The sequence below is a fragment of the Protopterus annectens genome, chromosome 8.part0, assembly GCF_019279795.1.
Source record: "Protopterus annectens isolate FY-2018-M chromosome 8.part0, PAN1.0, whole genome shotgun sequence".
NCBI lineage: Eukaryota > Metazoa > Chordata > Ceratodontiformes > Protopteridae > Protopterus > Protopterus annectens.
The window spans coordinates 1,339,245,958-1,339,265,290 of NC_056741.1; the positions used below are offsets into that span (position 1 = coordinate 1,339,245,958).

General features: G+C 38.5%; 1 protein-coding gene across 1 annotated transcript in view; it reads right to left on the minus strand.

Annotated features, from left to right (window-relative positions):
- Window positions 1-19,333, minus strand: part of LOC122808479 (platelet endothelial cell adhesion molecule-like) — a 458,604-nt gene that overhangs the window by 72,987 nt on the left and 366,284 nt on the right. Inside the window, exon 6 of the mRNA XM_044079436.1 lies at window positions 11,798-12,094. Within this exon, the coding sequence (XP_043935371.1) occupies window positions 11,798-12,094 (297 nt within the window). The remainder of the gene's footprint in view (window positions 1-11,797; window positions 12,095-19,333) is intronic.

Sequence of the window (19,333 nt, forward strand, 5' to 3'; positions counted from 1 at the left end):
TATATATATATATATATATATGTATGTATAATTTTCTCGGAATGAGATTGTTGTCTGTTTTTTTTAGATAGGTATTTGTATTGTTTATTTGTGTTTTTGAGTTACCGTATTGTTGTTATTATTTGAAAAAAGAAAATTGAAATAAAGAGATTTTGGGAAAAAAAAAAGAATAAGAAAGCCCACTTTACAAGATGAAGGCTTAATTATAACAAAAAGAAATGTCAAAAAAAGACTTTGCACTTGATCTTTAAACTCTATCCTGGTTTCCCATGACCCACACCTAGGACCTTAACTAACTTTCTGTAATACAGCAGATTTAATACAAACAGAGCCTAGACACATTTTTGTGTATCTATAAAGCACATTGTTTGTATTCTCCCTGGATATGTCATTGCAAATCCTTCCCAAAGTAAAAACAGTTACAAGATTAGCAAACAGCTGCATAAATGATACCGCTAGTATTACAGACTGCTAAACATGTTAACTGTGAATATTTATCAATATATTTGATGGGCAAAATATCCCCCTCAAAATGGCATGTACATTGTTTGCAAAAGCTAACAGTAGTAGTAGTAGTAGTGCCTGGCATCCTCATAGAAATGACATCCATTTTCCTACCTTTTCAAAGTTATTTTTAAATTTTTTACCTTGTTTATAAACAAGACGTGGCTCCTGAACAAGTGTATCAATCAAATGTTCACCAGATTTAAAAATAATCCAGTTTTTACTTTACTATATTTTTGACCAATTGTGCATCTATGTTAGATTTCAACACCATGGCCCTTTCAAATCTCAATCTATACCCTTTTCTGTATTTCACATTATTTTTGTAAGTAACCAGTCTTTCACATCCTAGAAGAGGTTTAAATCTATTCTGAACCTCTATGACTTCCTCACTCTCTTTATTAACCAAATCTAGCAATAACCCGTTTCTGAAAACACACAGATGTTAACTTTTCTGTCCTATTGTTATATATATTATCAGAGCTCATCTCTACCAGTCTGATAAACTGGCCTTTTAAAAGATATTGTTTTACTGAAAGGGGTAAAAACTATACAATGTTAATAGGAATTAAAAAAAAAAAAGTTGTCTTCTTAAAATTATTAGAAATAAAACTGACATCAGTGTTAAGTTACGTGACATCTTTAGAAGGAATAGAGGTTCAAGGTATTGCAGATTCTGAAAGCATAAGTTCCCTTGTCCTGGGTTTCCTTGTGCATAATCATTAGAGTAGTAACAACCAAAAACTGGATTAAATATAACAGAAAAGAGTATCTCCTTACACACGTAGAAATCTGAACAGTTCTAGGAAACCTGTCACATCCTGTGACTGTAACCCCTGATTTAAATCATGATGCATTATTAGGAAAAGGTTTTCCTTATTCATACAGCACTATGAAAAACATAGGAGAAGGATGAAGCCATAGAGCCTACTGTGACAAACTAACACACTTAACAAGACAGAGGTAGAGAAGCAGCTTTAAACACCAAGTCAGTGCAAGAAAGGGAGCGGCGCAGGCAACAAAGCAGTGACACTTAAATATAACCACATATAACACAACCAAAACCTGGGGAAGGGAGTTGGCATAGAAACTACAAACAAAACTGGAACTTAATTATAGTTAGATAATAGAAAGGATTCAATGAAGGCTTCCCTGGCCACCTTACTAATGTGTGCTAACTCTAACCCTGCACCTAACCTCACTCTCACACTTTATCTTATAAAAAAACTTTCTGTAACCTTACCGCTACACATAATATCCTGACACACACCACAAACATCAAGCACACACAACACTAAATCTATCCCCTTACCTAGCCTGCATACACAAACACGTGACACAAACACACACACACACACACACACACACACACACACACACACACACACACACACACACACACACAGATTTTTTTTTGTTTGGACTGACTGGCCTTTCCCCACCTCTATGTTTTCTGTGCTTGGGAATCTTCATAAACACCCATTTTCATACTTGCATTTTCTTTTAGCTTGTCTTAATACTTGTCGTGAGGGCTTTGTGCTCTCTTGGCTCTTTTTTCTCAAAGACTATCTAGACTCACATACAGTTGCTAAATCCTTATTACACCTCTGCACTTAGCAGCAGACTTCTTTTCTGATTTCTGATAATGACCACTTTCTCTACTCCCATTACAGCATTTCATTAAGTGTATAGTCTCACTGCCATCTGTTTCATTATATACTATATTAATGTAACAAAAATGCAGGACTAGATGCATGATACACAATGACTTTGTATATTCTTACATAAAGAGTTAATAGCACCAAAGACAATAAAGATGTACCACTGTTCCAATCACTGTCTTTGAATGTGGCCTGTAAAGCCTTCCTTGTAATTTGCATGGCTATTTATATGGAAAATAGAGAAGTATATGTTACCTGTTATTGTTAAGCATAACTAAGATCTGATGAAGTTATGACAAGGCTGAAAGCACCATCTCTTGTTTAGCTAAATAAACAGAGGTTTAAACAAACAATACCAAACTGAATCCTGATTTATTATTTTTAATAAGAATGAAAAGTGAATTTTGACATGGATCTTAAGTAAGAAGTTTTGACCATATGCCGGTATAAAGAGAAATCATTCCTGTACAACTAGTTTCCCCTTTTTGTTGCTTTATTCTTTCTTAAGGAATGTGTGAACTACCCTTAAGGATCGAAAACTACGTTTACTTGGTACACGGTTATGTTGTGTGTGTGGATAAAGACCCCATGCAATAAACAGATTTTGTTTTCCATTAAATATTTGTGATTGGAGCTACAGTGTACCTGAATCTCTGTGATTCAAACTGTTTCAGTAGTATGATAGGAGTTCAAAGTTCTGATACTTCAAATGTGTGTCACACACACACACACACACACACACACACACACACACACACACACACACACACACACACACACACACATACACACACGCGCGCATATACTTGAAACATGCATCCCTTATTCCCTTATATCATATATATATATATATATATATATATATATATATATATATATATATATATATATATATATATATATATATATGGGATCTGCACCCTCACACACCCTGCAAATTATACATACCATCTCCAAGATTGCACTACAGTGGAGAAAGGGCATATTCCCCAATCTCCATTGTATCATGACCTCTACCTAAAAAAAAACAAAAAAAAAACAATATTTTGAAACAGCGGATTTTCAATCAGCTGGACCGGCTTTACTACCTTCAATGAAAACACACATCGACAAAAGGTTATTGTGTGTGTATTGCTGTCTATCTATCTAAACAAATACATACACACACACACACACACACACACACACACACACACACACACACACACACACACACACACACACACACACACACACACACACACACACACATGCACACACATGAACACACATGTGTGCACATGCGTGCACATGTGCACATGTGTGCGCTCGCACACAGACACATACATAAACACACACACACAAAATAAATGATGGTAATATGCATCCAGATATGGCTGATGCACCCACTGAGTAAGTCCCTTGCAGCCTGGGTGTGTAATAATATATTAATATCTGCTGCATACACAACCCAGTATTGTTAATTCACTTTTAAATTTGTGAAATGTCATGTTGTTTTTGATAGCCAGTTATTTTGTTGGAGAACTTTCTTTTCTCTTTTTGTATTCCTGCTGTCTGTCAATCATCACTACCTCCCTAACAACAAGTCTGCTTGCTCCCCACCACCATGGCAAGGGTCAGCTTGAAGGGGTCATCATTTTGATAGCCATTAATGTTAACTCAAGGTTTTTGCTGCCCAGGGAGGGGGCATACAATGAGCTGACAGCATAACCCATGCCCTCACTTCTATAAAGGGCATCCCTTCCCTTTACCCTGAATCACTTAGCAGTGTTTTGCTTGGTATCCACCAGGGAATTCCCATCACCTAGTATGCCCTGAGTGTGCACAGCCATTTCCAGCTCTGGTACAGGTGAGCAGACAATATCCCTTCACATCTTTTCCTCCCTGCCTGGATTCTCCAGTGTCAGGGCCATTAAATGAGACATAGTTGCCCTGGTTGCAATTCCTTCTGCATCACAGAGCCAGGCAATGGCAAAACTTATTTTTTTTGTGGTATGTGAAACATATTTTATATCCCTTTTATTCAACTACATTTCATTCATATATCAATTGGATACTCTAAACTGGCCATGTGTGCATGTGTGTGTGGTGTGGAAAAATGGCCATTGCAGGGCTAGCCACCCAGCGGTGTGAACATTGGCTCTAGGTGATGGTTCCTGTTGATGGGACACCCTGACCCCATTTACAAAAGGAAAAAAAGGAGTTGATGACAAAGATATCTACAGATTTTACACACACACACACACACACACACACACACACACACACACACACACACATACATATCTATATCTGTATACATATATATGTATATATATATATATATACATATATATATATATTTTATATATATATATATATATATATATATATATAGATTTTATATATATATATATATATATATATATATATATATATATATTTATATATATATATATATATATATATATATATATATATAGATCTATATCTATATATCTATCTATACATATATATATATATATATATATATATATAGATCTAATTCAGATACAGTAAAACACACCGCACTATATAAAACCTACCTAAGTGGACCACTGTGCCCCCACACCCCCAATTATACATGCCAACTCCAGGATCACACACGCTTGAAAAGGGCATGATTCCCCACATTGGGCAAGTGTTTACTTGCCCTGGGAATACCTACGCAGTTTGGCATTTTCATTTTCGTGATTCTCATCTCGGCCGTTTCATCTTCGGCATTTTGGATTTTCGATTATAGATATACAAACATACAAACACATACAGCAAAAGACCAAAACCAAAAACAAATAAGTAAAATATGCGATTGATCTGTCATAATAAATGTGTAATAAATGCACCCATATTTTCTGCTATTATATTTTCTATAACTAAAGGTTTTTCCCAGTGTCTGAGGATTTCCTAGAGAATCTCATCAAAATATGAAATTAATTAATTAATTAACAAAAGTTGCAACAATGAAACTGGAGGAGAACACAGGCTTTTATATTAATCTTCTGGGTGAAAATGAATATGCTGTATGTGGAAGGATTTGTAGGACTTTGGTAGCAGTAGTAAAGGCATTACAACTATTTTTGTAATAAATAGGTTCATAGGTTCATAGGTGTGTAGTAGGCTAATGGACCTGGAGCCTTTACAAGCCTAGCCCATGGAAATGCCCTGGCATTGTGCCACCCGTCATTAGTTCCCAGTGCCTCTATCAAGCTCTGCTTGACATGTATGGGAAGTCTGTTCCAGAGCATGAGCAGTCTCTGGGTTTTGAACCTGTCCCTCCAGCATGTTCTGTTGATTGTGGTAATGAGGTTGAGGTCTCTGGATCGTGTGGTGCGGAGGGTTTGGGATTTCTTTAGATGTAGCATTTCAAACAGAGCTAGGTCAGACATGGCTTTGTAAGTCAAGCAGAGATCGTCTCTTAGTAGATGATATGAGACAGAGAATAGCTGGAGTTTTTTTAGTCTGTCCATGTAGGACATGTGTTTATGGTCTAGGGATCCTCTTCATGAGGAACTTTTGTGGCCTCTCGAGCTGTTGCAGGTGTCTAGTGAGTTACATGCCAAATGGGGCATTATAATCTATGATTGGTCTAATGAGGGAAGAGTAGAGAGAAATTATGACCTCTTTCTTCCTGGATGCAAAACCCTTGGTAATAAAATGTGCCACATAGAAGGACTTTCTGACCACAGTGGCAAGGTGGTGGTCAAAGGAGAGTTTGCTGTCAACCTGTGTCCCCAGATCTCTTATAACACCTTCAGTATTCAGTGGGCTCCCATGGATGTGTTAATTAGTGGGAACTGATTTTTTTCCCAAAGGAGATGGTGATGCATTTTTTGGCATTAAGCTTAAGGCCATGGTTTCAACACCAGTCATTGATCTCAGTGAGGCCTTTCTGTAGGATGTCTGCATCACTTGGGGAGTTAATAATAATGACTCCCAGGTTGAAGTCATCTGTGAATTTGGTCAGCCAGAGTCCCTCCGTGTTGGCCCGGATTTCTGAGAAGTAGATGCCACACAGGAGAATACCCAAGACTGATCTCTGTGGGACTCCACTCGTGACTGGTCAGCAGTCTGACTTGGAGTCTGCTACTTTCACACTGTGTGTTCTATCTGTGAGCCAATTTGCAACCCACCTAACAATACAGGGGTTGATGCCTAGTTTGGTGAGTTTATCAATAATTCCTGAGTGAGGAATGGTATCAAAGGCCTTGGCCAGATCAAGGTAGGCTGTATGAACTGCCTTACCTTCATCTACCACTCTGGTGACTGACTCAAAGAAGTCAACCAGTTGAGCAGGCATGATCTACCTTTCACAAAACTAAATTGCATGGGATCTAGAGTTTGGATTCCCTATAACCTTGTTAATTAGGTCCATGATGATGTGCTCCATAGCCTTACATATCAGACTCATCAGGCTAATGGGACATTAATTTCCAGGGTCTGTAGTCGCTCCTCCTTTATGGAGAGGGATGACTGTAGCAGTGTGCCATTCAGTAGGGACAAAGCCTGAGGTGAATCTGTGAGTGAACAGAGCACACAGATGTGGTGCCAGTTCACTTTGTAATTCATGTAGAACACAGCCAGGGATATTGCCGAGTCCCATGGAAGCTGTATTCTTGGCCTTAGACAATGCAGCTTTAACCTGTGCTGCAGTAATTCAGGGTGCCTGGCATTCTTCCAGTATTGAGATTGGTCCTTTGGGGGGGTTAAAGTTGGCACTGAATCTGTCTGCCAGCATGTTGGCAATATCTGCTGGCTCAGTATAGGAGTACCATTGTGCAGTAACTCAGAGCAAATCTGGGTATTGCCATGGAGATTCTTGATCTATCTAAAGAAGGCTTTGTGGTTGTTTTTAGTGTCTGCCACAATTCTGCCTTCATAGCTGGCTTTGGAGATTTTGATGAGGAATCTCAACTTTTTGTTGAGGCTAATAAGGGAATTTTTCCAGTCTTGGGACTTCACCTTTTTCTGCAACAGTTTCTTCCTTCTATTGTAGAGTTTATTAATGGCAGGGGACCACCAGACTGGCTTGCTTTTTTTGGAGGAGAGCGTCTTGGTTCTGTTGGGTATGGCTAGTTCAATGCATTTATGTACGTGTTTGTAAAGTGCATTGGTGTATGATTCAGCGGTCATGCATCTATTTTCCATTGGCATGGGTGCCATGAAGTTAGCCACTTCTGTTTTTAGGAGTCCAAAGTCAGGTTTGGAGAAGTTTTTCATGGTGGATACCTTTGCGGGGGGTGTGGGTGAGATGTGGATTTCCATGGTGATTAGTTTGTGGTCATATCTAACCAGGGAGGAATTGACTATTGATGTAGAGCAATGGTTGCCCATGTTAGTAAAAACCAGGTCAAGGATGTTGTTTCCTCTAGTGGGTGGAAGAATGAGCTGGTCTAGGGCATTGGAATTGATGAATTCCAGGAAGCATTGGGCCAGTGCATTGGTGCTTGATTACTTTTCCCAGTTGATGGAGAATTAGTTGAAATCTCCTAGTATGAGAGTGTTGAGCTGGACCTTGATAGATTCTAGGGTGCTTAGGAATGTGGAGTGAGAGACTATGGACATGGTTGGGGACCTATAGCAGGGTATGACCTTGATCGCAGTCTTACCCAATGTTAGTTGTACCTGAAGTATGTCAGATGCATTATGCTGGGCTACTAGTCTGGAGGCGTGCATATCCTTTATGAATATGGAAACACTACTGCCTTTGGAGCTTCAGTACATGTTTTGGGGCTGAAAGGTGTGGAATGAGTTATAGCCTGATAGCACAGGGGTACTTTCTGCCACTTTAAACCAGGTCTCTGTTACAGCCAAATGTCGATGTTCTACATTTTGTGGAGTGCTTCGAGTGAGTGCATCTTGAGATTTAGACTTCTAGCATAGAGCAGCATGACCCTCAGACTGCATTTATTTATAGCTGTTACAGTGGTAATTTGGTCTTTGGAACACCGTCTAAAAAGGCACTATAGGGGAGGCATGAGCCTTAGCCAGTACCCGGAAATCCAGGGGTGACAGATGCAGGCCATCTCTGGCAAAGCATTGAGGTCTGTCAATCATGTCATCCCAAGCAGACAGATACTGGATCCCCTTAGAATGACATAAGAAACTTAGCCAATTGTTGCAGTCAATCATTTTTTGTTTGTACTGCGGTATCATTCTGGGTGATGGTAAGATACTGCCTCAGGGCTAGTGACATACCTGCCTGGGCCACATAATCTGAGAGCTCCACCATGTCTCTTTTCATGTAGTCCAGGGAGGTGCATCTCAGGACATTCACACCCACATGGATAATGACGAGTCATAATGGTACTTGTTGTGGAGTGACCTGAGTGTATGTGTTATGTGTCGGATTCTGGCACCTGATAGACAACTGAATGTTACCTTCTCCTTATTCAACCTAGTGAGTGGGACATCTGTGTGCCTCATTATTGAGTCACCTAAGATTAGTGTATTATGCAAGGTGTTTAGCCTTAGGGGCTTAGGTTGAGGGGCACATTGTGGAGGTGAGCTATGTGTACGGTGGTTTGTGCTGTGTTGTGGTGGTCGAGTGCGTCTCTATCTTGGAGGTCTCTGCTGTTTGGGTAAATTTCTATTGAGTGCCTCCGTGAAGGTGGGTGTGTGGTTTGTGTTTTTATGTGAGAGCTGTGATAGTGGGTGTTCTGAGGGCTATGTGTTCCATATGGTGTGATGCAGGTGTTGACCTTCTCCTCTTGACCAGCTAGTCCATCTTAGCTGGAGAGTGGATAGCTTCCAATTTGGAGATATAAGTGCATCTCTTACAAGTCTGAGTGTGGGGAGGTAAGAGGAGAGGGTTGTCTGTGTACATGAGACAGTTGCTACACTGCCTCAGAATGCCCAAGTAGACCAGGTTAATAGGAGAAAGTACATGGAACTGCCCTTTAATCATGCCAGGAGGATGGTCATAGCTACTAAGTACTGGAGCTGTTTCCATGAAGAACAACTAGTGCTGATAGCTTTTAGGTGTGCTATAACTGCTGCAAAAACTTGTTGAAGTGCAAAGCGATTAGGCTATTTGAAGTACAAGAGAGACAGAACTAGCAAGCTATAAGGGAAAAACTGAAGGACAGATTTTCTGCCACCAGTAATAGTTTACCTCAACTCGGCACCATGGAGCGGAGCTTAAACAAGCATAAACCCATGCAAACTCAGGCTTTTAAACCAGAAAGTTGAAAGGGATGGAAAAACTGCCCAAACATTCAATAAACTACAATTTCTGGGCCAGAAACCACTCCTCTTGTGGTAGATAGGCTACCTAGTGCTTACCACTCCCACTGATAAGCTAGAAGGCTTTCCTCCAATACAGAAACGCTTGGGGGGCTCAGAAGCTTACAAACAGTCCTGGATACAGCAAATCTGTATCTGGACTAGACTAGTTACAGAAAAGGTGGGAAACAAGCTTATAACTTTTTTTTTACAAAAAAGCAGCTAAAAGAGCAGTAAAACAATTCAAATGCAGTGCAAGTTAGCACACTTTAGTGTGTAGCAATAGTAAATCAAATATAGTTTAAATAAATGCAATTAAATTAGAAAAAAATGACTAAAACGTGCAGAAAGCAGTAAATTAGGAAAAAAATCAAAATGGAGGCACTTAGAGTATCAGAAGATAATGCCAGCAAATATATAAATAATTCAGTCAAGCAAAAATTAAGACAGTACACAACTCTGAACAGTTAAAAAGTGCCAAGAAATATACTTATCAGCTCTATATTTCCAGATTGTTTGAGATTCTAGCAAAGTGTTTTTTTTATAAGGTGGAAAGGGAGAAAGGAGGGACAGAATATAATTCAAGCTTAAGAAACTAAGTGTGTTGGCCTTCTCAAATGTTCTCTCTGTATTAGGTAGAATGAGCTAATGACACTAGACTGGGAGGAGTGTCCCAGATCATATTTACAGTAGGGGCGGGCAACTGCAAAGCCACCAAGTATAAGAACAAGACACAAACAGAGAGGGAGGGTGTGGAACTATACTACAGCTACTAGCTACTCACAAACAGAAAATATCACTCTCAGTATGAAAAAGCAGTTTACTGTCTTTTGGCTTTTCCCGGTTAGGGGTCGTCACAGCGGAACTCAAGTTTGCTAATGATTAGCAGTGAATATTTATGGTGTTGAGTTGCCAGCCTGGCACCCAACCTTCAAAGAAGGCACACTCACACATGCTCGCAGCTACCTACATGTCTTTACATTCACTCAACTGTGGGGAGAACATGCAGACTCCGCACAGAAGGTGCTCCAGCCGAGAATCGAAACAGAGAACCTCTTGCTGTGAGGCGACAACACTAACCGCTGCACCACCACGGCCTATGAAAAAGCAGTTTACAAAGAAAGCAGTTTATAGTTAAGTAATTCAGTAAAAATACAATGAAAGTAATGAAACACTATCTAGCAATGAAAAAATACAGTTAAAACAGTAAACAAATGTGAAATTCTGTTAATGTTCACCTAGCATTGTAAGTATTTAGCTCTGAAGACCCTGCACAAAGAAAAGTAACTTTGTTGATGATGAAACATAATGTAATTGAAATGCTTATCAAAAAAGGTCCTGTATGATTCATTTACATGCTGATGGTGTAGTACCTTGATGTGGAGTCAGTGAAAGGCCACGTTATAGGACTGTACATTCTTAGTAGAGACATGTAACTAAATTAAGATGTTAATTTTCTCTCTCTCTCTCTCTCTCTCTCTCTCAGGTATTGAATACACAATATGATATAAGAAATGCATGCTCAAAGAGAGAGACTAAAGATACAGAAGAGATATAAAGACATTTTAATTTACTAAAAGAAACACACATTTGTGGAATATTCTTCTGGCAGAAAGTTGGATGGCAAAAATCCTTTATGATTTGAAGTAAGAAAATGACCAAGTTCTTGTCAAATTTTTAAAATAGGAAGCATTGCAATAGGAACGGTGATGACTATAAATAAATGCTCATATTCATTCTCATTCCTCAATAATCACTGAACATTTTATGCCATTCCTGTGTTTGCTTTTATGTTTTAATCATATTATTTACAATTGTAATTGAGATATTGCATAATAAAATTGAAGAATTTCAAACAGTTCTGAAATGTACTGGTTTTATAAAGAAATAAATCATCATATGATTATGCACAACTAAACATTTGGTTTATTATACTGGATGAATAATGGTGATTTACCACTGTACATTTTTCATATTTGATATATCAAAACAAAGGGCGGCCACGGTGGTGCAGTGGTTAGCATTGTCACCTCACAGCAAGAGGTTTTCTGGTTCAGTTCTTGGCTAGGGTGCCTTCTTTGCAGAGTCTGCATGTCCTTCCTGCAGTTGCGTGGGTTTCGTCCAGGTACTCTGGTTTTCTCCCACATCCCAAAGACATGCTGTAGGTGGACTGGACACTATAAATTGGCCCTAGGTGTGAGTGTGTACATGTGTGTGCCTTCTGTAAAAGGTTGGGCACTGGGCTGGCAACTCAACACCGTAAAACTCCACTGCCAATTGTTCTGCAGACCATTGTTCTGCTGTGGTGACCCCTAACTGGGAAAAGCTGAAAGAAGAAGAAGATATATCAAATGCAAAGCACAAGACATTCATTTTTTAAACATGCTACATACCTATTAATGTAAAATTGAGTCCTTTGCTATATTTGGGGCTCAAAGGAAAACTTTCATTTCCATTTTCTGCTTTGCATTTGTACCCCTCCAAATCAGCGTTATCATTTATTGTTAAGATAAATCTAGCAGATACATTCCTGGACACATTACGTGTGACAAGTGTAGCAGTTTTCCTGTAAAATGTGTACTTGACTTGATCCAGTTTGTTGTCAGACTTGCAAAGCAGAGTAATATTGTGGCCTCGCACAACTTCTGAGATGTTTGGTTCACGCCATAATTCTGGAGTAGACAATAAAACTGAAACAGACCAATCCATACAAAAGTGAAAATTAGATGTAATGAAGATGATCAAAAATCTTCCACATATTTATGAACATCCAAAAAACACCAATAAAAAGGATACATTATCTATCAGGACTGCTTGACAATGAAACTGTCAAGGAACACATGGTTTAATTCACTGCATAGATTTTCAAATGAAAACATCAGCTCATTATTATATTTATTTCTAATTTTATCTCTGTATTAACCAGTAATAGATATCTCATCTGTCATGCATTTCATCTTTTTAGTAAACTGTCTGTGAAACAGTGCACTCCTCTTTTTGCTTCATCATTGTGTATTTCTTCCATTTTTACCTGTATTGTCATCCCTGTAAGCTGAACATGCCTTAAGATACTCCATAGAGCTTGATATTGTGCTTTTTACAAATAGTTATGTTTGTTCTGGTTTTACATATTGACAAAGTATCAGTCTTGTTGACTTCAGCATCAATTATTTTATTAGAACAGCCAGTTACAGTTTATCCCCCAGTCCAAATCACTCAGAACTAATCTCTGAATCCATCCATTTACCTATCCATCCGTCCATCTGTCCATCCTTCTTCAATGCCCAATTCAGGTTTGTGGGGAGTCATAACCTTCCTAAGAAGGTAATATGAGTAAAGTGCGACTCCATTTCTGGACAGGATGCCAGTCCACCATTGGACATATGAATGTACCTCTCAACCTCTTAGTGCAAGAAATATGAACATAGCCTGACAAAAGGAGAGGGGGCAAAAGCCCAAAAATAGGGGCAGATTTTAAATATTGCTCTTATAAACTTAAAAAGTTGCTGAAGTAACAGGGTTTGTGTTAACATCTATTTTCTGAAGAATTTGAAGTCTGAAACTCAAATGTATGTCATTATTTAGTAACTTAAATTCTCAGATTATCCCAGTGATTTGCCAGAAAACCACAAATTTTATGAGGAATAGACCAAAAATATAAGGCAACAATCTGGATAGTTGAGAGGTATGCATATGAACATTCACACCACACTGACATCTAGCAGCAGTTTGGAAGATTGTCTTTTCAGCTACTGGCATGTACCTGGGTTGTGGAAGGAATCTGTAGACCACCTTGAAAACACCTGTGGACACAGTGATGACACACAGATTCTGTACAGATGGTACCACAGCCACAGACTGAACCAGAGGTCCAAGTACTATGAAGCAACAATACTGTGTTGCCCTAATGGAAAACCTTTACTAACTCATAGACTTAACCCTTTCAGCTTTACTGTGAGGCACCTCTTTGAGCCTACAAGAATTAATAATAGCTCTAGGAGCCATACAATACTAGTGGGTGTTTTCCTTCTGCCCCAATAGCATTAATTTTTTTCTTTTATATTTCTGTGTCTTATTCACTGCTCATCTTAAAAAAAAAAAAAAATTCCTCTCAATTAATTAGCCTCAAGTGTTACATTTCAGACTTCTCTCTCTTAGTGTTTTTTTTGTCTGTCTTTTCTTGATCTGCCTTTTAAAGGGTAGTTGCGTTATAATGTAAAGTTTACTTTTTAATATCTTACTGTCTCTATGTAACATGGTCTAGAAGTCGCAAAATAGCTGTCTTACATAGAAACTACAATAATAATCTAAAGGGCGCATACCCTTGTTCAACGGGCATACAGATGAACAAGGTCTCCACTATTACAATGATGTGACTATGTCATCCATACATCTTTGGCTGGTGGGAGGTTGAGGTAAAAGTTGAAGCCCCACCAATATGCTGTAAGTAACCATTCTCTTACCTAGACATGCAAACTGCCTGGGTGTCCACCCACATATCTTACACACTTCTGTTTTACTCTCCATAGTTCCAGAAACTGCAGCAGTGAAAACGTAGCTGCAGAGGACAAGGATGAATCATCTTGCAAGGTTGCAAGTGAGTATACCTGCTTCATAGAGTACAGTTCAGGTATAAATGTTCTCTGCTGTGAACCAGAAGAACACCATGTTACAGTAAGACTTTTGAATCTGTAGACCCTCTATAGCTGTAGTCTTCCAGAATATAGGGCTTGTTCAGAACTTCCAGTTTTCATGTATGTTCCATATTTCAAAGGTAACACTGTGACTGTTTTATGTTATATCTCTTTGCATGCATGCAGGCTTTATTTGATTTTGTAAATGCAGCTTAACATGTTAAGGCACTGTCTTTCAGATAGCATATGTTGATAGGTGTGGATTTAATTTCTGCTTCAATTGTGTATTATGCCATCAGTCTAATTTGGGCTGGTTGTTTGTTGTAGTTTCAAGTAAAGTACCTACAAAATTATAGGGAAAGCATCTGTATGAGCTGCATTTATTTCATTGTCTCTGAATGTTTTTCCTCCACCAGCCTGTTCCTCCGATTTCTTTGCATGACGTGCATTCACAGCTTACAGCAGTAGTCTGACATAATACATTTGATCCTGTACTGCTAGGTCTGTGCTAATGTCCATTGTTCAACAGCAGCTGCATGGCTGCATGATGCTATTACTGTGTGTATGACTGCAGCCTTCAGTAGGGTTGTAGAAGTACAACAATACATTAAGGCACTGCCTTCCACACTGCATGGCTGATGCCTGTGGGTTTAATTACCCCCTTTGAATGTATATTATACTATCATCGGACATTCTGTCTGAGTATTTGTTAATCTATCAAGTATAGTACCTATAAATAAGGTTATCAGAGAAAAACTATGCATGAGCTGCATCATTGTATCTGTACTTCTTTCTGACCGGCCTCTCACTATCCTTTGTATTACACGCATTTCTTTTATTTTTGTTTAATGCGTTTATTTTACAATTCTATGCAGCAGCATCTAGACTTGCACCCATCACTCCTATAAGGCCTGGCAGCTCCCCACATGGCACTAACACCCACAAAATCTGCATCCCACATGTGGCACTACCACCCACAAAATGTACAGGCCAGGCTGACACAGTCACCTCAGCACTTCAAACATCAGTTGGAGGAAATACACCAGACAGCCTTGCCCTGGATGTTGGGGCTGCTGTCCCTCCTGGTAAGTGACACATTTATCACACATCAGCAACTGCAAAATATCTTGGCTGAGTTGACTGACTGCTGGCTAGATCCACCATCTTGAGAATCTCTTTCTGTAGGTCATTGAGTAGTATCCCTACTCCACACTAGCTGGTCCATCTCAGACAAAGCTTAGTGATGAGGGAGCCCAGGGTAACAAGTAAGGCCCCTGTGGGATGCAGCTCACAGAAATGGCAGCTGCTCATTCCCATCCTATCCCACATTCTGGTGTTACCCCCTCTTTTGTGTCCGTGCCCACCCCTGTTTGTTATCCAATCCCTGATCTGATGAAGTTCATAAAAAAGTAACTGAAAGCACTTATCTTTTTTATTTTGTGTTTGTCAAAATTCAATAAATTACAGTTTTACCACGGATCTGCCTGAGCCAGCTGTTGTTTGGACATTGTTTGTACATGGTCTTTATGCTTTGTTATCCAATCCCAATAAATACCATTGTCTGCCCTCTGTTTGCCTGATGACTCTATCTCCATTGTACTTTTTTTCCCTCATTTTGTCAACACCTCATCTTTTAGTCTTGTCTGTCATCTATGTTTGTTTGTATGCCCGTGCTACCTACCCTAACCTTCTTACCTCCCTCTTACTTCCCTTACTTCCTCCCCAGTTTATATTGTCATCATATCTCTCAGTTGTACAGCATTTGCAGGGATACTTTTAATTTGATACGCCACTTCCATCCCTGATAAAAGTTAACATGACCAGCAGTTAAACTGTGTTCCTAATCTGTGATCTATATCATAATTCTTTTTTGATTTACCAATAACTCTGAAAGTGGTGGGTGAGAGGTATGCATTCTTTCTCTCTCTCTCTCCCTGCACATATATATATATATATATATATATATATATATATATATATATATATATATATTTTTGGTACCTGACCCACAAAAATATATTTCTCCATCTTTCCGACCTTCATCCTGGTCATTCCTTAACATTTTACCTTGAGTTCTACCCCCTGCTTGCTTACCCCTTTTCAACAAATTTCCTATATTCCTCTTTCTAAACTTTTATTTGCTCAAACTACAGCTGAAAACACCTGTATAATGGCCATTTAAGGCTTCCATATGACTTCTCATTCTTGGCAATACTTTGCAAACAGTATCACACAGCACTGCTTGGAGGAAAGTGCATGACTGATATTCACTACTTTTCCTTGCCTTTTCCTGTGGCCATACCTCAGTAACACATCCTGTTACTATTGACTTTGCTGTTACTGCAGGCAGAATACTTAATAAGCTCACTTTCTTACACTAATTTCCCTGCTGTTAATTATTAATGTGCTCTGGGTTTCAACGCACAGACTTAGTAAACAACAGCAGACTGGCCACGACTGCAGCCACTGTGGTTTTGAATTCCAAAGGTGCTTTCAATAACATAACATTTTTGACAACAATATAATTTTAATTAAATTCATTCTATCCTCAAATATGAATAATGATTTATTCCAATTTAAGGTAAATTTAGTGATTTTGATAATGCTATTACAGTTAGTAAATAATGTGTAATCCAAATTTTATGAAAAAATAGTGCCTAACTATTTAAGATTTTACCATTCCAAGTGTATTTATATTTCTCTGTTGATGATTGCTCTAACTTATGATTTATTATTTATTATATTAACTTAAAATTTAGACATTTCTTTAGAATTTTTATTACATCTAGTTTAACTACAGAATATTTAATGTTAGTTACTGTTAATAACTTATCATTAAAGATATTAAGTATTTATTTTAAATCCTTCAATTTTCTTATTGTCTTATGTACAATATGCAAATGACTGTATAGCTTGTAAAATCAGAAGGGGTAAAAGGTACATCATTGTTTTGTTCCTTTTTAAATATTTATTAGCTGTAAGACAAAAATTCGTATTTCAACATATGTTGAAAGTATTGAATTGACTTTATTAGCTGTTGCATAGTCAGTTTAAATGTATTCTTCTTTTAAAATTTTCTTTTATTTGACTTGTAATTAAAAAACTGTTGTCCTTTGTTTATTAGAAACGGTAGTACTGAATTCAAGGTATTAATTAAGATTGCCATCACTATTTTATAGTCTGTAAAATTTTGTGTTTATCTTGTTTTAAAACCAAACTTATTAATCTGTATTTACATGAGGGAGGAATATTACATTCATTTTTTTCCTCTTATGTATACTTTTATGAAGAAATATTTTATGTATGTCAGCAATAATCCAATCTATTCCTGGTGCTTTACTGTCTTTCAACTTTCTTTTTTAAATTTGAACACTTACTTACATATTACTGATTAGTTTTACAATATCAGTGATATTTTAAATGACAGAATTTTATATTTTTACTTATGAAGGAGACTAAGATTGTTTTATTTGAACTATCTTCAATGTTGTTGAAATGTTTACAGTAATTTTAAATACTAGTAACATACCAGCTGCATGTGTTAGTTTTTATTATTCCCTGACAATTGAAAACATTTAATTAAATAAATCTTTTTTTTTTTTACTTTTGTGCTAGTGTTAGTTTATACAACTACTTAAGAAATTCATAATAATAATGCAACCTGACTTTTGTAGAGCAATTGTACTTTACAATTTACTATTTATTGGCATTTTTTTATTTAGAGCTCAAACTATGCCTAAATAAACAGAGTATCTTATAGTCTGCTATTTGTACTGTTACTCTAACAATGTTTAAATATTGCTTTATTATGTTTAATTCTTTATCCCATTATTTTGTCTTATTTTCAGAATCAGAATCACAGGTTCATAGGTTCATAGGTAGGTACTAGGCTATCGGCCCAAGGGCCTATGCAAGCCTAGCCAACAAGGTTCCCTGGCTTACGCCACCCAAGAAAGTTACTTTCCTGTGCCACTGACGAGCAGAGACACAGAAGTGATCCCCGGGGTGTATTTCCTATTTCCCATCCACTCATCAAGATTTTTCTTGAAGAGTGCTAATGAAGAACTTTGCTTGACATAGATGGGTAGCCTGTTCCAGAGTATGGGAAGTCTCTGGGATAGGAATCTTATCCCTCCAGCATGTCCTGTTTACTGTGGTGACAAGGTTTAGGTCCCTAGAGCGTGTAGCTCGGAGGGTTTGGGATTTCTTTAGGTGTAGCATGTCCAACAGCTCTGGGTTTGACATAGCTTTATATGTTAGGCAGAGATCACCTCTGAGTAGGCGATATGCTACGGAGTAAAGCTGGAGTTTTTTGAGGCGGTCAGTGTAGGGCATTTGTTTGAGTCCAGTAATCCTCTTTGTGAGGTACTTTTGTGGTCTTTCCAGCTGCTGCAGATGTCTTGTGAGGTACATTCCAAAAGAGGCGTTGTACTCTATAATGGGTCTAATGAGTGATGAGTAGAGGGTAACGATGACCTCTTTTTTTCTGGACGAGAACCCTTTTATGATGAGGTGTGCCACGTAGAAGGACTTCCTGACTACTGTGGTGATGTGACTATCAAAGGAGAGACTATTATCCACCTGGGTCCCAAGGTCTCTTATCACGCATTCAGTGTTGAGTAGATTGCTGCCTATGTGGTAGTTCATAGGTACAGAGTTTTTACCAAAGGGGATGACACTGCACTTTTTGGCATTGAGCTTGAGGCCATGGCTCTGACACCAGGCATCTGTCTCAGAGAGGCCCTTCTGTAGGATGTTCACATCATTTGGGGACGTGACTATGGCTCCTAGTTTGCAGTCAACTGCGAACTTCATTAGCCAGAGGCCTTCTGGGTTAGCCTGTACTTCAGAGAAGTAGATACCAAACAGGAGCGGTCCCAGGACGGAACCCTGTGATACACCACTTGCCACTGGTTTGAGGTCAGATTTGGAGTCTGCAACTTTTACAGTGTGGGTTCTGTCAGTGAGCCAGTTCGCAACCCATCTTGTGACATAGGGATTTATGCCTAGTTTATTGAGTTTAGCTATAATTCCAGAATGGGGGATGGTGTCGAAAGCCTTGGTAAGGTCAAGATAGGCTGTGTGAACCACTTTACCCTCATCTACGGCTTTGGTGACTGCCTCAAAGAAGTCGATCAGGTTCAGGAGGCATGATCTGCCTTTCACAAACCCAAACTGGGTGGGATCCAGAGTTTGGAGGTTACCAATGTCTTTGTTTATGAGTTCCATGATGATACGTTCCATGGCTTTGCTAACCAGGCTCGTCAGGCTAGTAGGTCTATAGTTCCCGGGATC